This window comes from Schistocerca nitens, chromosome 2 (genome assembly GCF_023898315.1).
Source record: "Schistocerca nitens isolate TAMUIC-IGC-003100 chromosome 2, iqSchNite1.1, whole genome shotgun sequence".
Taxonomy (NCBI): domain Eukaryota; kingdom Metazoa; phylum Arthropoda; class Insecta; order Orthoptera; family Acrididae; genus Schistocerca; species Schistocerca nitens.
Genome location: NC_064615.1, coordinates 900,634,603 through 900,654,836, shown reverse-complemented (window position 1 = coordinate 900,654,836; position 20,234 = coordinate 900,634,603). Strand labels below are relative to the sequence as shown.

The 20,234-nt window shown below is 43.1% G+C and overlaps 1 protein-coding gene across 2 annotated transcripts in view; it reads left to right on the top strand.

Annotated features, from left to right (window-relative positions):
* LOC126234697 (chromosome transmission fidelity protein 18 homolog) overlaps window positions 1-20,234 on the top strand; it is a 511,528-nt gene that overhangs the window by 185,838 nt on the left and 305,456 nt on the right. For both annotated transcript variants that reach the window (XM_049943438.1, XM_049943437.1), the window contains exons 16-17: window positions 246-395; window positions 10,584-10,714. In XM_049943438.1, coding sequence (XP_049799395.1) covers window positions 246-395; window positions 10,584-10,714 — 281 coding nt within the window. The remainder of the gene's footprint in view (window positions 1-245; window positions 396-10,583; window positions 10,715-20,234) is intronic.

Sequence of the window (20,234 nt, the reverse complement as noted above, 5' to 3'; positions counted from 1 at the left end):
GAGCTTTGAGCAGCATGTCGAACTCGGAACTCTCCGGATTGACGTTCGAAAGCGCTGTCCCGTGCCGACTGCTTTATCCTAGCCACTGGCCCTCGCCGCTACACTGGCGTGCGCGATTTTTTTCAGACTGGTTTGCTTGTGCTGAAGGAGACTAGACTCAGTGGGGAATTTGAACGTGTCATTTCTGACGGAAACGTCGTAGTGTGTTGGTTTCAGAAACACCGCCATGTTTGTTTTGATTGCAGGCGTCCGTGAAGGAGGCGAGGACGCGTCAACTGGTGTCCGAGATGATGCGCGGCATGGACGTGAAGGTGCGGGCCCACTACAAGGCGGACACCCTGCTCTTGGACACGCTGCCCCACCTGCTACGCATCATCGTGCCCAGGCTCAGGCCGGTGAGTGAATCAGTTTATAAAATAACGCTCTTCCAGATTCGGTAGCGCCTATTTCCCAGTTGTTATTGGCACGTCGCGGTTTCGGCTGAATTCTGTCATCATCACGTGTCTGTCACGTCACAATAGCAGCGCAAGATCTGAATTGTAGAAAAAAGATGCTTTTATGTAAGAAAGCATTGTAATATTTATTGATTTGCAATGTCGACACTTAAGAATTACGTATGAAACAAGACATACGGTAATTGGTCGTCACACCTTTCGTGGCAGAAGCGCACTCCTCTGCCGAAATTTTCTGTAATAGTTTTGTATGAATGACATGGTGTTTCTTTAATCTTCTTCAGTGCATGCATGGGACAGATTGCCTCTTCTATCGTCTTCCTACAGTTCTCCTTCCATTGCATTTATAATTTAGAGCATTTGCCAGGAATATTTCTCCACCCAGGGACTTAATAAACGTGCCTGCAGTACTCAGTCTGCCCTCGGAAACAGGACAGTGTACCGGGATACGACATGGGCAAGAAATGGGTGCAAGACAAAATGGGATAACGAAGCTTGGAAAGTTGCCACTAGGAACGTTAGGGGAACTGTTCTTAAGAAAGTAGAATTAGCTAAACCTTCGAAAGAAAAGGAAATAGGTTTCGTACCAGTTACGGAAACAAAGAAGAAAACATCTGGAACTATATGTAGACGATTATATTATGCTCTACAGCGGAGCAAAGCAGGAACAAAGAGCCAGTAAAGGTGTTCCCATCTATATTCACAGAAGATGGGAAGATAAAATACTAGACCACGAATATGTAAATGAACGCGGAGTAGCAGGAGTAAAGGTCCAAGAGGAATCCTACGAATAATAGGAAATTATGCCCCAGAAGAAGGAAAAATTCGCCAGTTCAAGGCCTTTTACAAACAACTACAAGTGATCTTAAACAGATACAGTAATAATCGGATTTTACCTATGGGAGGTCTCAGTGCTAGAATTAGAAATATACCAATCCGAAAAACATTTGTCATCTTTAGAGAAAACGTATGTATCGAAAACAGAAAAACACTTCAGCGAGCTACCTTTAATCATTTAACAATTATCAATAGTTTATTTAGGGAGAAATACATACACAAATTTTCTTGGTCAGCAATAGGATATAGATCTATTATAAATTATATAATAATAAATTATGGATTTCGTGGACACGTTAGAGATACCAGTGTTTATCGAGGAGTAGACATTGGTGTTCCGTTGATACGGTGTTCAGTTTCGGCTTTCAGTGCGTGGATGGTCGTGGGATTGGTCGCGAAAATCTGAGACTTCTGAAAAACCCACAGAAAAAACCGCATAGGTGTTAAATCTGTAGATCGTGGCGGCCAATTTCGTTGTGGTCTTCTGTCCGAAGACTGTCTTCCCCGCACAAGTCTCTTCATCTCTGCATAACTACCGATATTAGGATTTCCAGCTCCAAAAGTAAAAAAAAAAAAGCGGTCATTTCGTCCCAAGAGCCGGACAACCTATTTCAAATCGGAAAAATCAGTTGAGTGCCTTCACTCGTTTATTAATAATCAGTTAGTCAGTTTTTTGTGAGATTAATCTTAATAACAATCAATAAACAGCCTTGTTATTTGGAACTTACGATAGCAACTAAGTTGTCAGTCTTCTTGTTGCTCAGTGTTCTCGCTAAGATAATCTTATGCCAAAATAAACTAAATGTTCTTTATTAAATAAAATAAACAGTTATCAATTCTTCTGGGACGATAAACGAAGAGATATGCAGTACCTTTTTGTATTTCAGTCACATGTCTTTTCCATTAGTTTCGTAAAAACTTGACACTGACCAAAGAGTTTGTCATCCAGCTTTGTTTCCTTCTACACAAAATAGGCCTATCTGTAGTTTCTGCTGTTTGTTACCGAATAGCAACATGAGCTGATGTCATCACTGAAAGTGCTTTAATTAGATTCACATTTCCGGGTTTTTAAGTAGTTTTCGGTAATTGTGTGCATATTATTCATCTGTCCCTGAAATTCTTCCACCTGATTTTGATGTGTCTGTGATTGTCACCTTAAAATTACGAGAGCTTGTATTGGACAAAAGTTTTGTCCAGTCTTTCAGTTATGCCGCTCACTGATAAAACTTAGCGGAGGAGTAGCGCAGATTAGTACACTGCCCAGCCACATTACTCTCACCACCTGTCAAAAGCCTGGATATAACCACCCTCTGCAGCGCGGACCGCTGCAAGACATGTAGAAAAAGGGTCAGAGAGTCTAAGGTACCTACAGGGATGTAGAGTCATGCCGACTCCAGTACCGTGACCAGATGCTCCAGGTTTCTACCTTTACCTAAGGTTTGAGGATCAACGGCGCAAACAACCCGATCTAGTTGGCCCCACAGATTCGTGAGTGCGTTTGAGTACAGCAAACTCGTCCTGGTGCTCTTTTATCCACGCATGTGCATTGCGAGCTGTATGACACGTTGCATTGCCCTACTGGTAGATACCATTGTGACGAGGAAAAACTAACTGCGTCTAGTGGAGGACATGATCTTCAAGGATAGATGCCTCTTGGGTCGATCCAATGTGCTTTGCAGAATGACGAGATAACCGAGGAACGCCATGAAAACACTCTCCAGACCATAACGCTGCCTCCTAAATCCTGGACCCTTCCGATGATTGTTGCAGGGTGTTTAGTTTCAGGCGTTTCACGCCAACGACCATCTCTCCGATGGACCAAAAAACGTGATTCATCTGGAAAGACCATTTGTTCAGTTGGGGTAGTGGGGGGTAGATTTCAACTTTCGTCGCCGATGAACAGTACTGTGCACGAATTCATGAACCAGGCGCCTGCTACGTTCGCTGAACGGCGTTGAGGAGACGTTGTTGGTAACACCTTTGTTAGTCTGGGTGGCATGCCTGTTTGTCCGTACACAACTCCGGGTCGTCGTTCGCCCCTGTCATCTACGGCCCGTGATGCGCCACGGTTGCCTCGGTGCCGGTTTTTGGATAGTGCCATTCTGCCATGTACGGTATACTTTAACCACAGCGGCACGCGAACAGTTTAGAAACTTACTGATTTCGGAAATGCTTCCACCCGTGGCCCAAAGGCCAATGGATGTGCCCTTTTGGACGTCAAATAAATCGATGCGTTTCCGAGAAATCGAAATTACGACAACGAGTGCACTGTTTTCCGCGTTCCCCTGACATGCTTCGTATACCCTCCACTGCTAGTCTTGCCGCCTGCCGTCTGTGAGTGGTTACTGCACGTTGATGTCTAATACAGGCAGTGGTCACATTAACGTGACTGGATCGTGTATAATTCTCCTTTGCCCTTCTGTCTCTCAAGTCGTACAGAAGCGATGCGTGAGAGCGGTGTGGTGGAGGCGGGTTGGCATCGGCTGATCAGCATGTTCTACTTTGCCTTTGTCATCGAAAAGCCTATCAAAAGTCGGACGGGCAGGACTTGTATATATACTGCGGGAAAAAAAAAATAGTGATTTTGATCCGATGACGACATATGCCGCCTGGGGAAAGTAGAAGTGCTGATAATGGTTTCAACGTAGCGTAGTGGCACAGCTACAAGAGCGCCATCTGTGTCTCCCCTGTAAAGGGAACGCTCACAGCCAGAAGGCTCACTCTGGTGCAGACGTTTGAAGCAAGGAGGCACCATGCCACTGAGACGCACTCGTTCCTCCTACAGCCAGCTGAACTAGTTTGAAACGGGTCAAATTGTTGGCCTTCAAAGTGGCGGGGTGATTCTTTCGGGGAATTTCCACACAAATTGGACGTGTTGCGTCCGTTGTGTAACGATGCTGGTGTCAGTGGTCACGGAACGTTCGTACAAGCGTCGAGGTGGATCTCGACGTCCACGCAGCACAGGCGCTCGCCAGTGTCGTCGTATTATAAGGGTAGCAGTGGCAGATCTTGCAGCTACCACAGCACAGATGAGAGGTTTTGCGAGCCCAGACATGTCAACACGTACTGTAATGAACCAGTGGGACTACGGGCACGCACAACTCTAGCGCGTCTTCCACTCAGGCTACAGCATCGACGTGCTCGGCTCGACTGGTGCCGCCAGAGGATCACTTTGGAGGTGGAAAGGCGCGCTGTGGTCTTCAGCGATGAAAGTAAATTCTGCCTGCACGCAAGTGGTGGTCGTTTCCCCGTACGACGTAGACCTGGTGAGTCCTGTCTCTTAGAGTGAATTCATTCAGGACACACTGGCCCATCCCAGTTCTTATGGTCTGGGCGCGATAACCTACAACTCTCGTTCACTTTTAGTGTTTCTGCAGCAGACTTTAACCAGCGCTCGGTAGGTACAGAATATTGTTGGCCCCGTTATTTGGCCATTCTTTCAACAGGAGGATAATGTGTTGCTCCAACATGATAATGCTCGCCCACACACTACCCATGAAACTCAACGTGCTCTGCAAGACGCGAAGCAACTTTCTTGACCAGCACGATCTCCGGGCTTGTCTCCAAATGAGCATGTGGGAGATACGGTGGGCCGAGAATGACTCGTGTGATTCGTCAGCTAACAACTCTTACAGAACTACGTGAACAGGTCGAGCACACGTGGCATAACATATCCCAGGACGGTATTCACCATCTGCACGATTGACTGGATCCCAGAGTCAGTTTCTGAATTGCCGCCATGTACTAATATTGCTGTTTCAGCGTGATGGTACCTCAAAATCGCTTATGCTATTGATCTGTACTCCAAATGTTCTGTTGCAGCAATAAAACTTGAGTGAAGTGGAAATCTCTAAAAGGGTGTACCATTTTTATTCCGACAGTATATTTGGACGGACAAGGCCGTAAAAAGCCGGATATGTCCGGATAAAGCCGAACACTTACCAATCCTAACGGCAACCTACATCCATTTGAATCCCCATATCGAACTCATCCCTCGGTATCCCTCTACAATTTTTACTCCCTACACTTCATTCCATTATAAAGCTGATAATTATGTGTTAGGATGTGTTCTGTCAACACATCCCTTCTTTTAGTCAGGTTGTGCCATAATTTTCTTTTTTCCCCAATTCAGTTCCGCGACTCCTCACGTGTTATTCGATCTGCCCATCTAACCTTAAATTTTCTTCTACATCACCACGTTTCAAAAGCTTCTTCCTTCTTCTTCTTGTTTCAGTTGCCTATCGTCCACGTTTCACTTCCATACATGTCTACACTCCATACAAATACCATCAGAAGAGACTTCCCAACACTCAAATGGATATTAGATTGCTATTGCCAGTCTGCATTTTGTGTCCTTTCTACTTCGGCCCATCATCAGTTTTTTTACTGCCCAAATTGTGAAATTATTCTATTACTTTTAATGTATCCTTCCGTAATTTAATTTCCTCAGCATCGCCTGGTTTAATTTAACTACGATATACTACCCTTGTTTTACCTTTATTGATGTTTATCTTATAATCTCTTTTCAAGACACCATCCATTCAGTTCAGCCGCTCCTCCAAGTTCTTTGTCGCAGGCAAACCGCAGAGTTTTTGTTTCTGCTCCCTGTACATTGGTAATACGGTAACACCTTGTCTCACCTCTCAACTACTGCTTCTCTTTCCTGTTCTTTGACTCTTATGCTTGATGGCTGGTTTCTGTATAAGTTAAAAATAACATCTCACTCCCTGTACTTTATCGCTGCCACCCTCAAAATTTCAGTGTGTGGTCCAGGTTGCGGTATCAAAAGCTTTCTCCAAATCTACAAATGCTGTAAAAATAGGTTCCCCGTTCTTTAGCCCACCTTCTCAGCCAAGTCTTAGAGTCAGTACTGCTTCAGGTGTTCCTGAATCCAAACTCATCTTCCCAAGGTCGATATCTGCCAATTCTTCATTTCTTCTGTAAATAATTCTTTTCAGTATTTTGCAACCGTGCCTTATTAAACGGATGGTTCGGCAGTGTTCACAACTGTCAACATCTGCCTTCTTTGGAGTTGGAACCATTACATTCTTCTCGAAACCTGAGGGCCTTCGCCTGTCTCATATACCGTGGCAATAGGTGGAACAATTTTGTCTTGGCTGGTTGTCCCAAGGATCTCAATAATACTGAAGTGATGTTGTCTACTGCATGTTTCCTCTTAGTTGTTTCAGTGCCTTGTCGACTTCTTCTCACACTTCCTAATCCGAAAACGGCACACTCCAGGTACCTTTATTCGCCATCGTCCACACCACCTGGACATTTTAAAAGCAGCTCTTTGCTACACTTCTTCAAGAGCAATATCTTGTGATTGAGCACAAAGAACTGGGTTATCATGTTGCGATAACGTTCGCCATCAACTGTTAATGCATCCCTATCTCAATCTGAAAGAAAAATGGGTTCAAGATCCTGAACAGTGACACGTTGGGGATGTGTTTTTTTGTTCTCATGAATCATTCATGGATTTTGTGTGTTCCAAATACGATCGCTCAGACTATTAACGATGCTATCGAAGGCAAAACAGGATTTGCGATGAAGATAATTATGTCCACAAAATCGCTGTTCACCTCTTGTTCGTCAGTGATTCATTTGGTGAACTCTCTTCACTGCGCATGGTTTGCTGGCAGAAGCTGTTGAGCCAGACAGATTTTGTAAGTATGGGGATGCAAATCTTCAGTGAGAATACGGTGAAGAGTGGCCGTTGAAATGCCTAGTTCTTGTGTCAGATGGAGAACTGGACTCTCGGCCACACTCCATCGAACTACCGCTATTTTTGTTTCTGAAAAACAACGAGCTCGTTTCGGGTGTTTCCAGCAACTTCTGAACCTGTACTTCCGAAATTTTTGAGTATTCTTCTCACAGTTGATGGTTTTCGGACATTGTTTTTACTTGAAATACACTTTACGAATCGTAGCAACCAATCAGTCACCATAATATTCCATAATATTTAAAAAAAAAGGACGCGTTTTTGTATCGTGAAACGCTCCATTTTTATTAACTCCTCTCTGTCCTGTATCGACATGTCACAATTATGGACCTGTCGAATGACAGCCAGAATGGCGCAAAGTTCAGATCTTGCGTTCTTGTTGTAACACCCTAAACATCAATTGTTAATTAAAGATTCCTGTGAAGTGCGAAAACATTTTTGCCAGGTGTGCCAATGTGCTTCAGCTTTGAAATGGTGTAACCCCTGTCCTGAAGGATTAATTTATATTGGTATGCCCTATCCTCTTTAAATGCGCTACGTCATTCAGATAATCACAGGGATATCTTTTCTGACATTTTGTGTGAACTATACTCTTATCTGATACATTATCATCCGTTCATACTCTCCCACACAGTTCTTTACAGATTGGTGGGTAGAGAAAGCCAAAGATTCGACTGTATACAGTACGAGTAAAGACAGTTTTTTATAGTATATTTAAATCGTTGCACATATTACACAGTGTGATTATTGAATATTTATTAACTTATCCACTATTACTCTGCGTTTTTATGGGGCAAGCAGCCACTGTTTACCTTTAACGTCAATGGGCAACCATTACCTTAGTCTCTCTACTATTAACAGATCTGTCCTTCAATTAAGAGGGGAACGTTTAAAGAAATTTACATTGTTACAGTCGCAGACCTCAATTCCATGCAACATAGGTTAATATAATTTTACTCCTAGCTCAAGTCTGTTATTTTGTATTTAATACAGCGTGGCAACACCCTATCTCATACTGGGGTCGGTTGAGCCTATAAAAACCAGACATCTGCGATGATCGACGACACAATGATACTGTGGCGTGTGACATGGTTTTTGCGCAATCTGAGATGGTACGCAACACTGAAAATATTTATTTTGCTCCTACTTTATTTTTTGGAGTATAAATTGTAGTCTATTAGTTTGGAATGTGATAATTTGTTTGCGAGTTGGCGCAGGGTAATGTTATTAGAATAACTATAATTCGGGTTATTACGCATATTTTACGCATACTGGAGTTTTAGAACTGTTTAAAATTCGCCGCCGGCCGGAGTGGCCGTGCGGTTCTAGGCGCTGCAGTCTGGAGCCGAGCGACCGCTACGGTCGCAGGTTCGAATCCTGCCTGGGGCATGGATGTGTGTGATGTCCTTAGATTGTTAGGTTTAATTAGTTCTAAGTTCTAGGCGACTGATGATCTCAGAAGTTAAGTCGCATAGTGCTCAGAGCCATTTTCTAAAATTCGCCGTTTTGATTACGTCACGAGTCAAAATAGGCAGTTGATACACGTTCAGTATTTCCGATGTTTTTTCCCTTTACCGTCGAACTTATATGTTTGAAAAACAATGAAACGACGTTTTTAGAAAATGGTGCAGGAATGAGATGAAAATTCAGAATGAAAGGCTGCCTATGATAAGAACTTGAAAAATTTAAGGAGTTGTTGTACGAATTGAATAGTCTACTGACCTCGGCCTAAGGGCGAGGAGTAAACCACCAAAAATGCCGAAATGAAATTAGCGATACTTTTAACATCAAAATTTGTTCAGTGCCACGCAGTAGACGAAGTGGAGGAATTATGCTGCTTTGGAAGCAAAATAACACGTGGAAGATCTATGAACCAGACTAGAGCACGCAGAGTGTGCACTACTCACCAAAAGAATCTCCTAGTGTCAAACATAGGCTCTAATTTGGAAAAGAAATTTCCTACATAGTACGTATGCGACAGAGCGCATTACTGTATGGAAGTGAATCATGGAATGTGGGTAAAACCTGCAAAACAGGACGGAGATTGGAATATGAACAACAAGTAATTGAGGACGTTCGTTGTTAATGAGCTACTCTGTGCTGAAGAGATTGGGACGGGAGAGGAAGTCGTAGCAGACCGCATCAAACTAGCCAGAAGACTGATGAAGGAAAAAGTAAATTTTCAGGCATAACTGAAGGGCAATTCTGAATAGGTTCCTCTGGAAAGAACACTGTTGGTTTCCTTCTCCATCCTTGTCCAGTTTGAGCTTGTGCTCAGCCATTAATGACCTCGTAGTGGACGATTAAACTCCAACTTCCTGTTTTGCCGATATGTAATCTATTTGAAACCTTCTTGCGTCTCCAGGTCTCGTCCACATACTAAGCGTTCTTTTATGATTCTTAAACCAAGTGTTAGCAATGATTAAATTGTACTCTGTGCTAAATTGTATCAGGCGACTTTCCCTTTCATTCCTTCCCACCAGTCCATGTCCTCCTGCTATTTTGCCATCTCTACATTTTCGTAATGCGGAATGCTAGTCGCCCAGTATGATTGAATTTTCGTGTTTTTTAATACACTGAATAACTTCTTTACCATACTTTTGTTCCAGTCTCTACATTATCCGCACATTTAGAAAACAAATGTAATTTTACTAAAGCGGTAGGTGTTGGCTTTATTTCCATCTTGGCTCTGGTGATCCGTTCAATATGTTGTTTATAGTTGTTTACCCACATTACTATTTTCTTGTTTGTTACTAGAACTACTACTGCATTACCCCTACTTACGTTGTGCGTTATAAACATGTGCTCATCTGACGAGAAATCGCATTCTTCCTGCCACAAAACTTCCGTAATTCTCATTATATCTAAGTTCGATTTACTCATTCCTCTTTCCAAGTTCTCTAACCTACCCCACGATTAAAAAATGTAACATCCACGCTACGACACGTAGAACGGATCTGTTTTATCTGACAGCGACAATCTTTTGAGTAATCCCCACGTGGGGGTCCACAGGAGGAAGTATTTTACCTTCAGAATATTGTACGCAGGAAGATATAATAATAATAATAATAATAATAATAATAATAATACCGGACTAGTACCGAAGTTTCGCCTCACATACACTCACGCGATCATTTAGAAAAGCTTTTTTACACTTTCACATATAATTTACTGTAGATGGAGACAGATGGGGTACATTGATTTTCGTCATGAAGGATGAATAGCAGACTGATGATCTTAGATGCTTAATCTCCTTAAAAGACACATAATCAGCAGCAGCAGCAGCAACAACAGTAATGATTGATTACGACTAGTATTTGATTTAATGACTGTCTTATCTGCGGTCGCTGAGGCAGCAGGGATGCCGTGCAAGCACAACATTAGTGACGCTATAAGATTCAGGACACTGTCTTAAATTGGTCACATCAGTGCAACTATCACGCTAAATTTCCGAATTTTGCTCAGTGAACTGCAAACAGTAGAATTGAATTAATCCCCCCTCGACAAATTTCCGAATTTTGCTCAGTGAACTGCAAACAGTAGCAGTGAATTAATCTCCTTTTCTCCTTCAGGTCAACATCCAGCTGTACAGTAAATCGGAAAAGCAAGAGTTGGACAACGTTATTGGAATCATGATCGATTATAATCTCAACTACGTACAAGAGAGAACTCCTGTCGGCGCTTATGAATACAACTTGGATCCGTAAGTATCTTTACAGCTTTTTTCCACTATTTTTATTGGTAGTAGTCACTCATGTTGTTTTTGTGTTCAGTCCGAAGACTGATTTGAAGCAGCTCTCCAAGCTAGTCTATCTCGTGTAAGCCTCCTCTTCTCTGACTTAGAAGGGCCATACTGAAAGCCGTCAGCAACAATTTTTAAAATTCCAGTTCTAACAATGTAATAAAACTACTGTGACACCGTAATCTAAATACTTTATTTCACACATTACCATAATGTGACGTCATTAGCGCCTGTCACATGACCACAGGCAGTAATTCCAAAATGGCCGACATCAGTGTTTCGTTTCGACAGCGTTCTGTCATTTTATTCCTTGTTAAAGAGGGAAAATGTGCTGCTTAAATCCACCTCAGCCATCATCGTGCTCTTGGAGATATGTCTGCTTGGCTGATAGCAATGTTAGGAGATGGGTGTAACATTTCAAAAGTTGAAACACGATATCCAAGATGAGCGTCGTAACGATCACCACAGAACGCAACAATGTAAATGGTATCCGATTTCGATCATATATACATCATCTTCAGACCATGTCTCTGGAAGGAACAAGTAATTCTCGTTAGAGGGTAACAGGTACCAATATTATACAATTTATCTACGTAATAAAATATGCATACACAATATTCCTACCCCCCTGAACCATGGACCTTGCCGTTGGTGGGGAGGCTTGTGTGCCTCAGCGATACAGATGGCCGTACCGTAGGTGCAACCACAACGGAGGGGTATCTGTTGAGAGGCCAGACAAACGTGTGGTTCCTGAAGAGGGGCAGCAGCCTTTTCAGTAGTTGCAGGGGCAACAGTCTGGATGATTGACTGATCTGGCCTTGCATTGTAAGACATTTCCAGGGGCAGATGTGGACTCGAACCACAATCTATTGGTTATGAACTGTAGATTAAAACTGAAGAAACTGAAAAAAGGTGGGAATTTAAGGAGATGGGACCTGGATAAACTGACTATACCATAGGTTGTACAGAGTTTCAGGGAGAGCATAAGGGAACAATTGACAGGAATGGGGGAAAGAAATGCAGTAGAAGAAGAGTGGGTAGCTCTGAGGGATGTAATAGTGAAGGCAGCAGAGGATCAAGTAGGTAAAAAGACGAGAGCTAGTAGAAATCCTTGGGTAACAGAAGAAATATTGAATTTAATTGATGAAAGGAGAAAATATAAAAACGCAGTAAATGAAGCAGGCAAAAAGGAATACAAACGTCTCAAAAATGAGATCGACAGGAAGTGCAAAATGGCTAAGGAGGAATGGCTAGAGGACAAATGTAAGGATGTAGAGGCTTATCTCACGAGGGGTAAGATAGATACAGCCTACAGGAAAATTAAAGAGACCTATGGAGAAAAGAGAGCCACTTGTATAAATATCAAGAGCTCAGATAGAAACCCAGGGAAAGCAGAAAGGTGGGAGGAGTATATAGAGGGTCTATACAAGGGCGATGTACTTGAGGACAATATTATGGAAATGGAAGAGGATGTAGATGAAGATGAAATGGGAGACACAATACTGCGTGAAGAGTTTGACAGAGCACTGAAAGACCTGAGTCGAAACAAGGCCCCGGGAGTGGAGAACATTCCATTGGAACTACTGACGGCCTTGGGAGAGCCAGTCCTGACAAAACTCTACGATCTGGTGAACAAGATGTATGAGACAGGCGAAATACCCTCAGACTTCAAGAAGAATATAATAATTCCAATCCCAAAGAAAGCAGGTGTTGACAGATGTGAAAATTACCGAACAATCAGTTTAATAAGTCACAGCTGCAAAATACTAACGGGAATTATTTACAGACAAATGGAAAAACCGGTAGAAGCCGACCTCGGGGAAGATCAGTTTGGATTCCGTAGAAATGTTGGAACACGTGAGGCAATACTGACCCTACGACTTATCTTAGAAGAAAGATTAAGGAAAGGCAAACCTACATTTCTAGCATTTGTAGACTTAGAGAAAGCTTTTGACAATGTTGACTGGAATACTCTCTTTCAAATTCTAAAGGTGGCGGGAGTAAAATACAGGGAGCGAAAGGCTATTTACAATTTGTACAGAAACCAGATGGTAGTTATAAGAGGGGCATGAAAGGGAAGCAGTGATTGGGAAGCGAGTGAGACAGGGTTGTAGCCTCTCCCCGATGATATTCAATCTGTATATTGAGCAAGCGGTAAAGGAAACAAAAGAAAAATTCGGGGTAGGTATTAAAGTCCATGGAGAAGAAATAAAAACATTAAGGTTCGCCGATGACATTGTAATTCTGTCAGAGACAGCAAAGGACTTGGAAGAGCAGTTGAATGGAATGGACAGTGTCTTGAAAGGAGGATATAAGATGAACATCAACAAAAGCAAACCGAGGATAATGGAATGTAGTCGAATGAAGTCGGGTGATGCTGAGGGAATTAGATTAGGAAGTGAGACACTTAAAGTGGTAAATGAGTTTTGCTATTTGGGGAGCAAAATAACTGATGTTGGTCGAAGTAGAGAGGATATAAAATGTAGACTGGCAATGGCAAGGAAAGCGTTTCTGAAGAAGAGAAATTGTTAATATCAAGTATAGATTTAAGTGTCAGGAAGTCGTTTCTGAAAGTATTTGTATGGAGTGTAGCCATGTATGGCAGTGAAACATGGACGATAAATAGTTTGGACAAGAAGAGAATAGAAGCTTTCGAAATGTGGTGCTACAGAAGAATGCTGAAGATTAGATGGGTAGATCACATAACTAATGAGGAGGTATTGAATAGAATTGGGGAGAAGAGGAGCTTGTGGCACAACTTGACTATAAGAAGGGATCGGTTGGTAGGACATGTCCTGAGGCATCAAGGGATCACAAATTTAGCATTGGAGGGCAGCGTGGAGGGTAAGAATCGTATAAGGAGACCAAGAGATGAATACACTAAGCAGATTTAAAAGGATGTGGGTTGCAGTAAGTATTGAGAGTTGAAGAAGCTTGCACAGGGAGAGCTGCATCAAACCAGTCTCAAGATTGAAAACAACAACAACACAATATTATAAAACGGGAAGGGTTTCTGAACCATTATGTGGTGGGCAGAGACGACGAGCTGATCACTGACGAGTGTCGGAAGACACTCCCGGTAACAGCTAAATAGCGTCAAAACGCTACGCGTTATAAAGTGAAAGTTCCGTCCCTCGCCTGCTGATGATCTCATCGGGAGCCAGTAGGGCTTAATATATGATGATGCCGTATGTGAAAACGTAAAATATCACTCTAGATACAAATAATATATGATATAAATGATTACATAAATGTAAGCTGGCCGTAGTAGTAATTACTTTGCATCTGCAAAAGATAATTACAAACGTGCTTGAACAACCAATATAAAAACGCTAAACTGCCATCTACGGTCACTGCGTGAAAGTTCAAACTGAGGTATCTAAGCAAATATAAAGATAGAGACGCCATCCGTTGCCACGGAGACGGTAGCGACGAATTTCTCGATGAGTGGCGCCAGTGGCGAGGAATACGGCGCGCCAGAGACAGTGATATGTGACAATGCCTCAACGGCTGATCTAGAGGAGGATTTTTATTACTCAATCTAAGGGTGGGCGCCTGGCCTTACCTTCCTGGCCTTCACCGGACCTGCGAATTCTTATTTTTCCTCGCTCTTTTCTGATGCTATTTCTTCAATTTGATGTTCGTCGTTTCAGTACCTGTGTTTCTCTTGCCTTAGGGCTTAGGTCTTTAAGCTAACGATTTTAGTGTGTTGAAGAGTGGCTGGCTCATCCTTTTTTATGATTGCGATCAGCCAGTCTAGGCCATCTGCTATATTGTCTTAAAACGTTCCGTCTCTTTTTTTCCTTTTGGTTAATGTTTTCACTTTTGGCTTGTTTCTTTCGTTGTCTCCTTCTGTGTGGTTATACAGTTGGTTTTACGCATTTTGTTTCTTTCTCAGATTTTAGGTGATATGATTCTTTTGGGGTATGGTTTTCATCCGAGACCTGTGAGAACACGGGAAAAGAGACTGATAACCACGCTGTTTAGTCCTTTTACTCCCCAAATCCAACCAACCAACCAACCAACCAACCAGCGCCAGAGATGTAGCGGAAGAAGAACGCTATCGATCACCATGGTGGCAGGGATTGGTGAATGACGATCAGTGTCGTGACTTTGAAAGTATAAAACCTAAAACTCGATGATGAAAGTGTATAAATGACAAAGAAATGTCTCAACACACGTCAGATCGATGGCACTTAAAACGATACAAATATAATTCAATTTTTCCGTTCCAGAGACGTGGTCTGATGATGATCTAGATATGATCGAAGCCGGTTATTTTCATTAAAAGATTCACGATTAAGACATTACAGTTTCATGTTATCTAACCAGAAAAAGGCTTTTCCAATAACGTTTTCAATAATTATCAAGGAAAGGGTTGTGAGATCATAAGAGAATATGTGCGTGTCACAGTGAATGAAATCGATGGAAAACTGCTGTAGGACACAGTGCAATGAGGAAATGGTTGAAAGCTTAGGTTATCGAAAAGTTTGTGCCCATTGAGTCACACTTTTATTGACCAAAGACCACGAACTTCAGAAAACAACCGTCATCCAGAGCTATTCAACAAACCTCACAAACATTCTGTCTTGGCACCCTCCTTCTCCCATTTTTACCGTTCTGTTAAGGAACAAATACGACACCAGCGCTTTGCGATGGTGCAGGATGTTTGGCAAGCAGTACGACAACGTCTCTGAGAAGTTGGAATGGAGTTCAGTTGTAAGGGTGTTTTTAAACTAGCAGACCAATGGGGGAAAATGTGTGCAAAGACACGGAGTCTGTGTTTTGCTCATTACTCTCAGTATGGCCGTCGTACATCCATTTGAAGCCGCTTGCTGTAGTCATATCTTGGTCTCCATCTACAGTTTTTCCCTCCCTCACCCCTCCATATTCCCATTCATCACCAATTTGACTATTGTTTCAGGCCTTAGGACGTGTCCTATCAACAGATCCCTTCTTTCAGTCAGATGGCCCATAAACTTCTTTTCGCAAATCCGATTCACCAACTAAGTATTTATTAAATCTACCCACCTAATCTTCCCTTCTGAGCAGAATATTTCAGAAGCTGCTATTCTTTTCCTATCCTAAATGATAAGCGCCCACTTTTCTCTCTGTACATTCCAAACAGATACACTCCTACACGTCCTAACTCTTAAATTTATATTCAATGTTAACTTATTTCGCTTTCTCAGAAATGCTTTTCGTGCTGTAGCCAGTCTGCGTTTTATATCCTCTCTACTTCGCTCATCGTCAGTTACTTTGCTGCCCAAGTGGCGAAATGCATCTGCTCCTTTTAGTGTCTCATATCCTGAAACTAATTCCCTTATCGTTGCCTGATCTAGTCTTACTACATTCCATTACCTTTGTTTTACTGTCATTAATGCTCATCTTACAATCTCTTTTCAAGGCACCATCTATTCCATTCAACAGCTCTTCCAAGTCCTTGGTTGTCTCTGACAGAATTAGTGTCATCAGCAAACCGCAAAGCCTTTGTTTCTTCTCTCTGCATTGGCTCCTTACTTAGCTTGCATTTATCGCGAATCTCTTGCCCAACGTAAAGTCCCGAGCGACTGGAAAAAAGTGCAGGTGACGCCTGTATATAAGAAGGGTAGAAGAACGGATCCTCAAAATTACAGACCAATATGCTTAACATCGGTTGTTGCAGGATTCTCGAACATATTCTCAGTTCGAATATAATGAATTTCCTTGGACAGAGAAGTTGCTGTCCATGCATCAGCACGGCTTTAGTAAGCATCGCTCCTGCGAAACGCAACTCGCCCTTTTTTCACATGATATCTTGTGAACCATGGATGAAAGGTATCAGACGGATGCCATGTTCCTTGACTTCCGGAAAGCGTTTGACTCGGTGCCCCACTGCAGACTCCTAACTAAGGTACGAGCATATGCGATTGGTTCCCAAGTATGTGATTGGCTCGAAGACTTCTTAAGTAAGAGAACCCAGTACGTTGTCCTCGATGGTGAGTGTTCATCTTAGGTGAGGGTATCATCTGGAGTGCCCCAGGGAAGTGTGGTAGGTCCGCTGTTGTTTCCTATCTACATAAATGATCTTTTGGATTGGGTGGATAGCAATGCGCGGCTGTTTGCTGATGATGCTGTGGTGTACGGGAAGGTGAAGTCGTTGAGTGACTGTAGAAAGATACAAGATGACTTGGACAGGATTTGTGATTGGTGTAAAGAATGACAGCTAACTCTAAATATAGATAAATGTAAATTAATGCCGATGAATAGGAAAAAGAATCCCATATAATGTTTGAATACTCCATTAGTAGGGTAGCGCTTGACACAGTCACATCAATTAAATATTTGGGCGTAACATTGCACAGCGATATGAAGTGGGACAAGCATGTAATGGCAGTTGTGGGGAAGGCGGATAGTCGTCTTCGGTTCATTGGTAGAATATTGGGAAGATGTGGTTCATCTGTAAAGGAGACCCCTTATAAAACACTAATACGACCTATTCTTGAGTACTGCTCGAGCGTTTGGGATCCCTATCAAGTCGGATTGAGGGAGGACATAGAAGCAATTCAGCTAGATTTGTTACTGGTAGGTTTGATCATCACGAGAGTGTTACGGAAATGCTTCAGGAACTCGGGTGGGAGTCTGTGGAGAAAAGGAGGCGTTTATTTCGTGAATCGGTACTGAGGAAATTTAGAGAACCAGCATTTGAGGCTGACTGCATTACAATTTTACTGCCGCCAACTTACATTTCGCGGAGAGAAGACAAAGATAAGATAAGAGAGATTAGGGCTCGTACAGAGGCATATAGGCAGTCATTTTCCCTCGTTCTGTTTGGGAGAGGAACAGGGAGAGAAGATGCTAGTTGTGGTACGAGATACCCTCCGTCACGCACCGTATGGTGGATTGCGGAGTATGTATGTAGATGTAGATATGTAGATGTAATTCCTTTTCCAAATTTCTCCTTGGCTTCCTTTACTGCTTGCTCAGTGTATGATTTGAATAACATCGGAGATGCTACAACACTGCCCCACTCCCTTCACAGCAACTGCTTCTGTGCCATCAGGGGTTCAGCATTCGTTTGCTGGGTATGGGATTGGCAGTCCCGAGGACTCGTAGGCGCCATCAGTTTTCTGTCCCATAATATCTAGCCATGCTTCATCCACCACTGCGCAGCTTGGCAGTGGCACGTTGTGTATCACAAGGCACGGGGATCTTGACCACTCAGAGGATGGTAAAAACCTCTAAAAAACCTTGTGCGCAGAGGAGGTACACGACGTTTAAGGTAGAACAGTTGTTAGCGGGAAATCTCCGGGGAAACTGCCGCACCTGAGTTGTATGAGGCTTACTCAGGCAAGCAAGACTCTGAGTGGACCCCTGCTCATAGAACCGAGATGGAACCCTCGAAATTCTCTCCTTCTCCTCTTCGAGAGGACGACAGTTCAATCTTGCATCCGGACATCCTGATTTAGGTTTTCCATGACTTCCCTAAATCGCTTCGGGCAAATGCCGGGATGGTCCGTTTGAAAGGGCATGGCTAATTTCCTTCCCTATCCTTCCCTAATCCGCGCTTGTTCTCCATCTCTAATGACCTTGTTGTCGACGGGACATTAAACACTAATCTCTTCCTCCTTCGTCCTCCTCCCAGCAGTGTAGATGGACCACTGGTAGGGACCAACACCCAGTCTAACAAGAAAGGCTTGTGTAGCCATTCCTGCGGACTCAGAAATATTTCAGAATTTTAGTTTATATAGTAATAGAATGCATGGTGCTAGCTAGAACATGTTTTCATTAATTAAAAGGAAAGAGGGCCGCTTTGAAAAAGCCTCATCTTTTTGCATTCATTAGGGTTTGTAGGCATTTCAGGTAAAAGCGATTGTGCAGTGGGATGTTGTTGGCTTAAACCTCTAGTTCCCAACAAAAGATGAACCAGTAGAAAGCGTAAAGCCTTGGGGAATATGTCATTGAAATTGAGATACACACTACCCTGAACAACAGCAAAGGTATTATGACTTGCAGGGATCTGATGCATGTTCCCAAAGAAGAACTGAAAGCTGAGTGGACCAATGAAGGCACTGTTTTTGTACAAAACGTAATGAAAGGGGTGGATGGCGATATGATCAATTCAGACTCGTTTATACTGACTTCCAGCGCACATCAAAGCAGGTTGCCTTTGACTAAGCATGCGACCTTATGTTCCCAAACCAATGCACTGTTTTAAATGCCAACACTTTGGGCACACTACTCTTCATTTCAAGGGATAAGCCACTTGTGGCAAATGCGGTAAGGCCGCCCAGGAAGGAGTCGGTTGTTCATCTCCCCTGAAGTGTGTAAAATTCTCCGGGGATCAATCATCCTTTCTGGAGTAGGAATTGCAGTGTCTTCTTTGAAGATAGTAAGCTACAGGAGTTTAAAACAACAAAGTGCATTATGTATGGTGAGGCCAAAAATATCTGTGAGGGCTTGCAGCCCCCTCCCCCCCCCCCCCCCCCCCAACACATTCGCTACCTAATTTGCTAAAGGTACACAGCAGGCAGTTCAGAAAACCAGTGCTGCTGCACAGACGGAGATTACTATTAACAGCACTAGTACCCGTGTTTGTGCTGCTGCGGTTATTTTGTAGCTCATACTTCTTCCCAGAACGTCATAAAAGACTGTGCCTACATTACTGAGCTACCACAGCTGTGGTTGTGGTTCTGAAGTCTAGCCAAGCCAAAAAATCAAAGGCAAACCCTCAACAACAGATGGAATCGGGAATTAAGTAGACTGACAGTGTTGACATCATCCTATCTGACCTCTCTCATGATTATTTTTCAGAGCAGAAGAGTCTTGATGTCAGACTGGGGAAATCATCTCGCCCAAAGACTGAACCTCCACCCGATGAGGGCTCCTTTCCCCAGCTGAGTGTCAGGGTGAAAGTGCTACCCCTGTGATGGATGGCTCCCATAATACTTTGGAACATCATTGGGTTCAGGACACATGTGATGGAACTAAAGCTCTTAGCACAGGAACACTCCCTGAGCTCGTGTGTGCAGGAAACACGTTTTAAAACTTTTGATGCTCCTGTGCTGAGGGGCCATACCATTCACTGCAAGGATGCGCTGACAGGGAAAAGAGCCAAGGAAGGTAGCCCTTGTTGGTCAGTAATGTGCACCACTCCTCTGCTCTTCTTCATAGCTACTGATCTGTAAGTGGCTGCAGTTGGACTTCAAGTGTGCCAGAGAATCACTGTTTTCTCGCTGTATTTACCCCACCAAAATTCGGTAGACTCTGAGGCTCTATCAGATCTCACAGAACAACTCTCCTGACCTATTCTCCTACTGAAACAATTCTCCCAACCAATTCTCCTACTGGAAGACTTCAGTGCCCGTCATGTTTTGTGGAGCTTGACCTCTACTTGCCTTCGGGGTCGGCTTTGGAGAGTCTCATGATGTCTCACGAGCTGTGAATCCTTAACACAAGCACTCCCACTCATTTCTGTTCTGCTACTGGTTCATCCTCATCC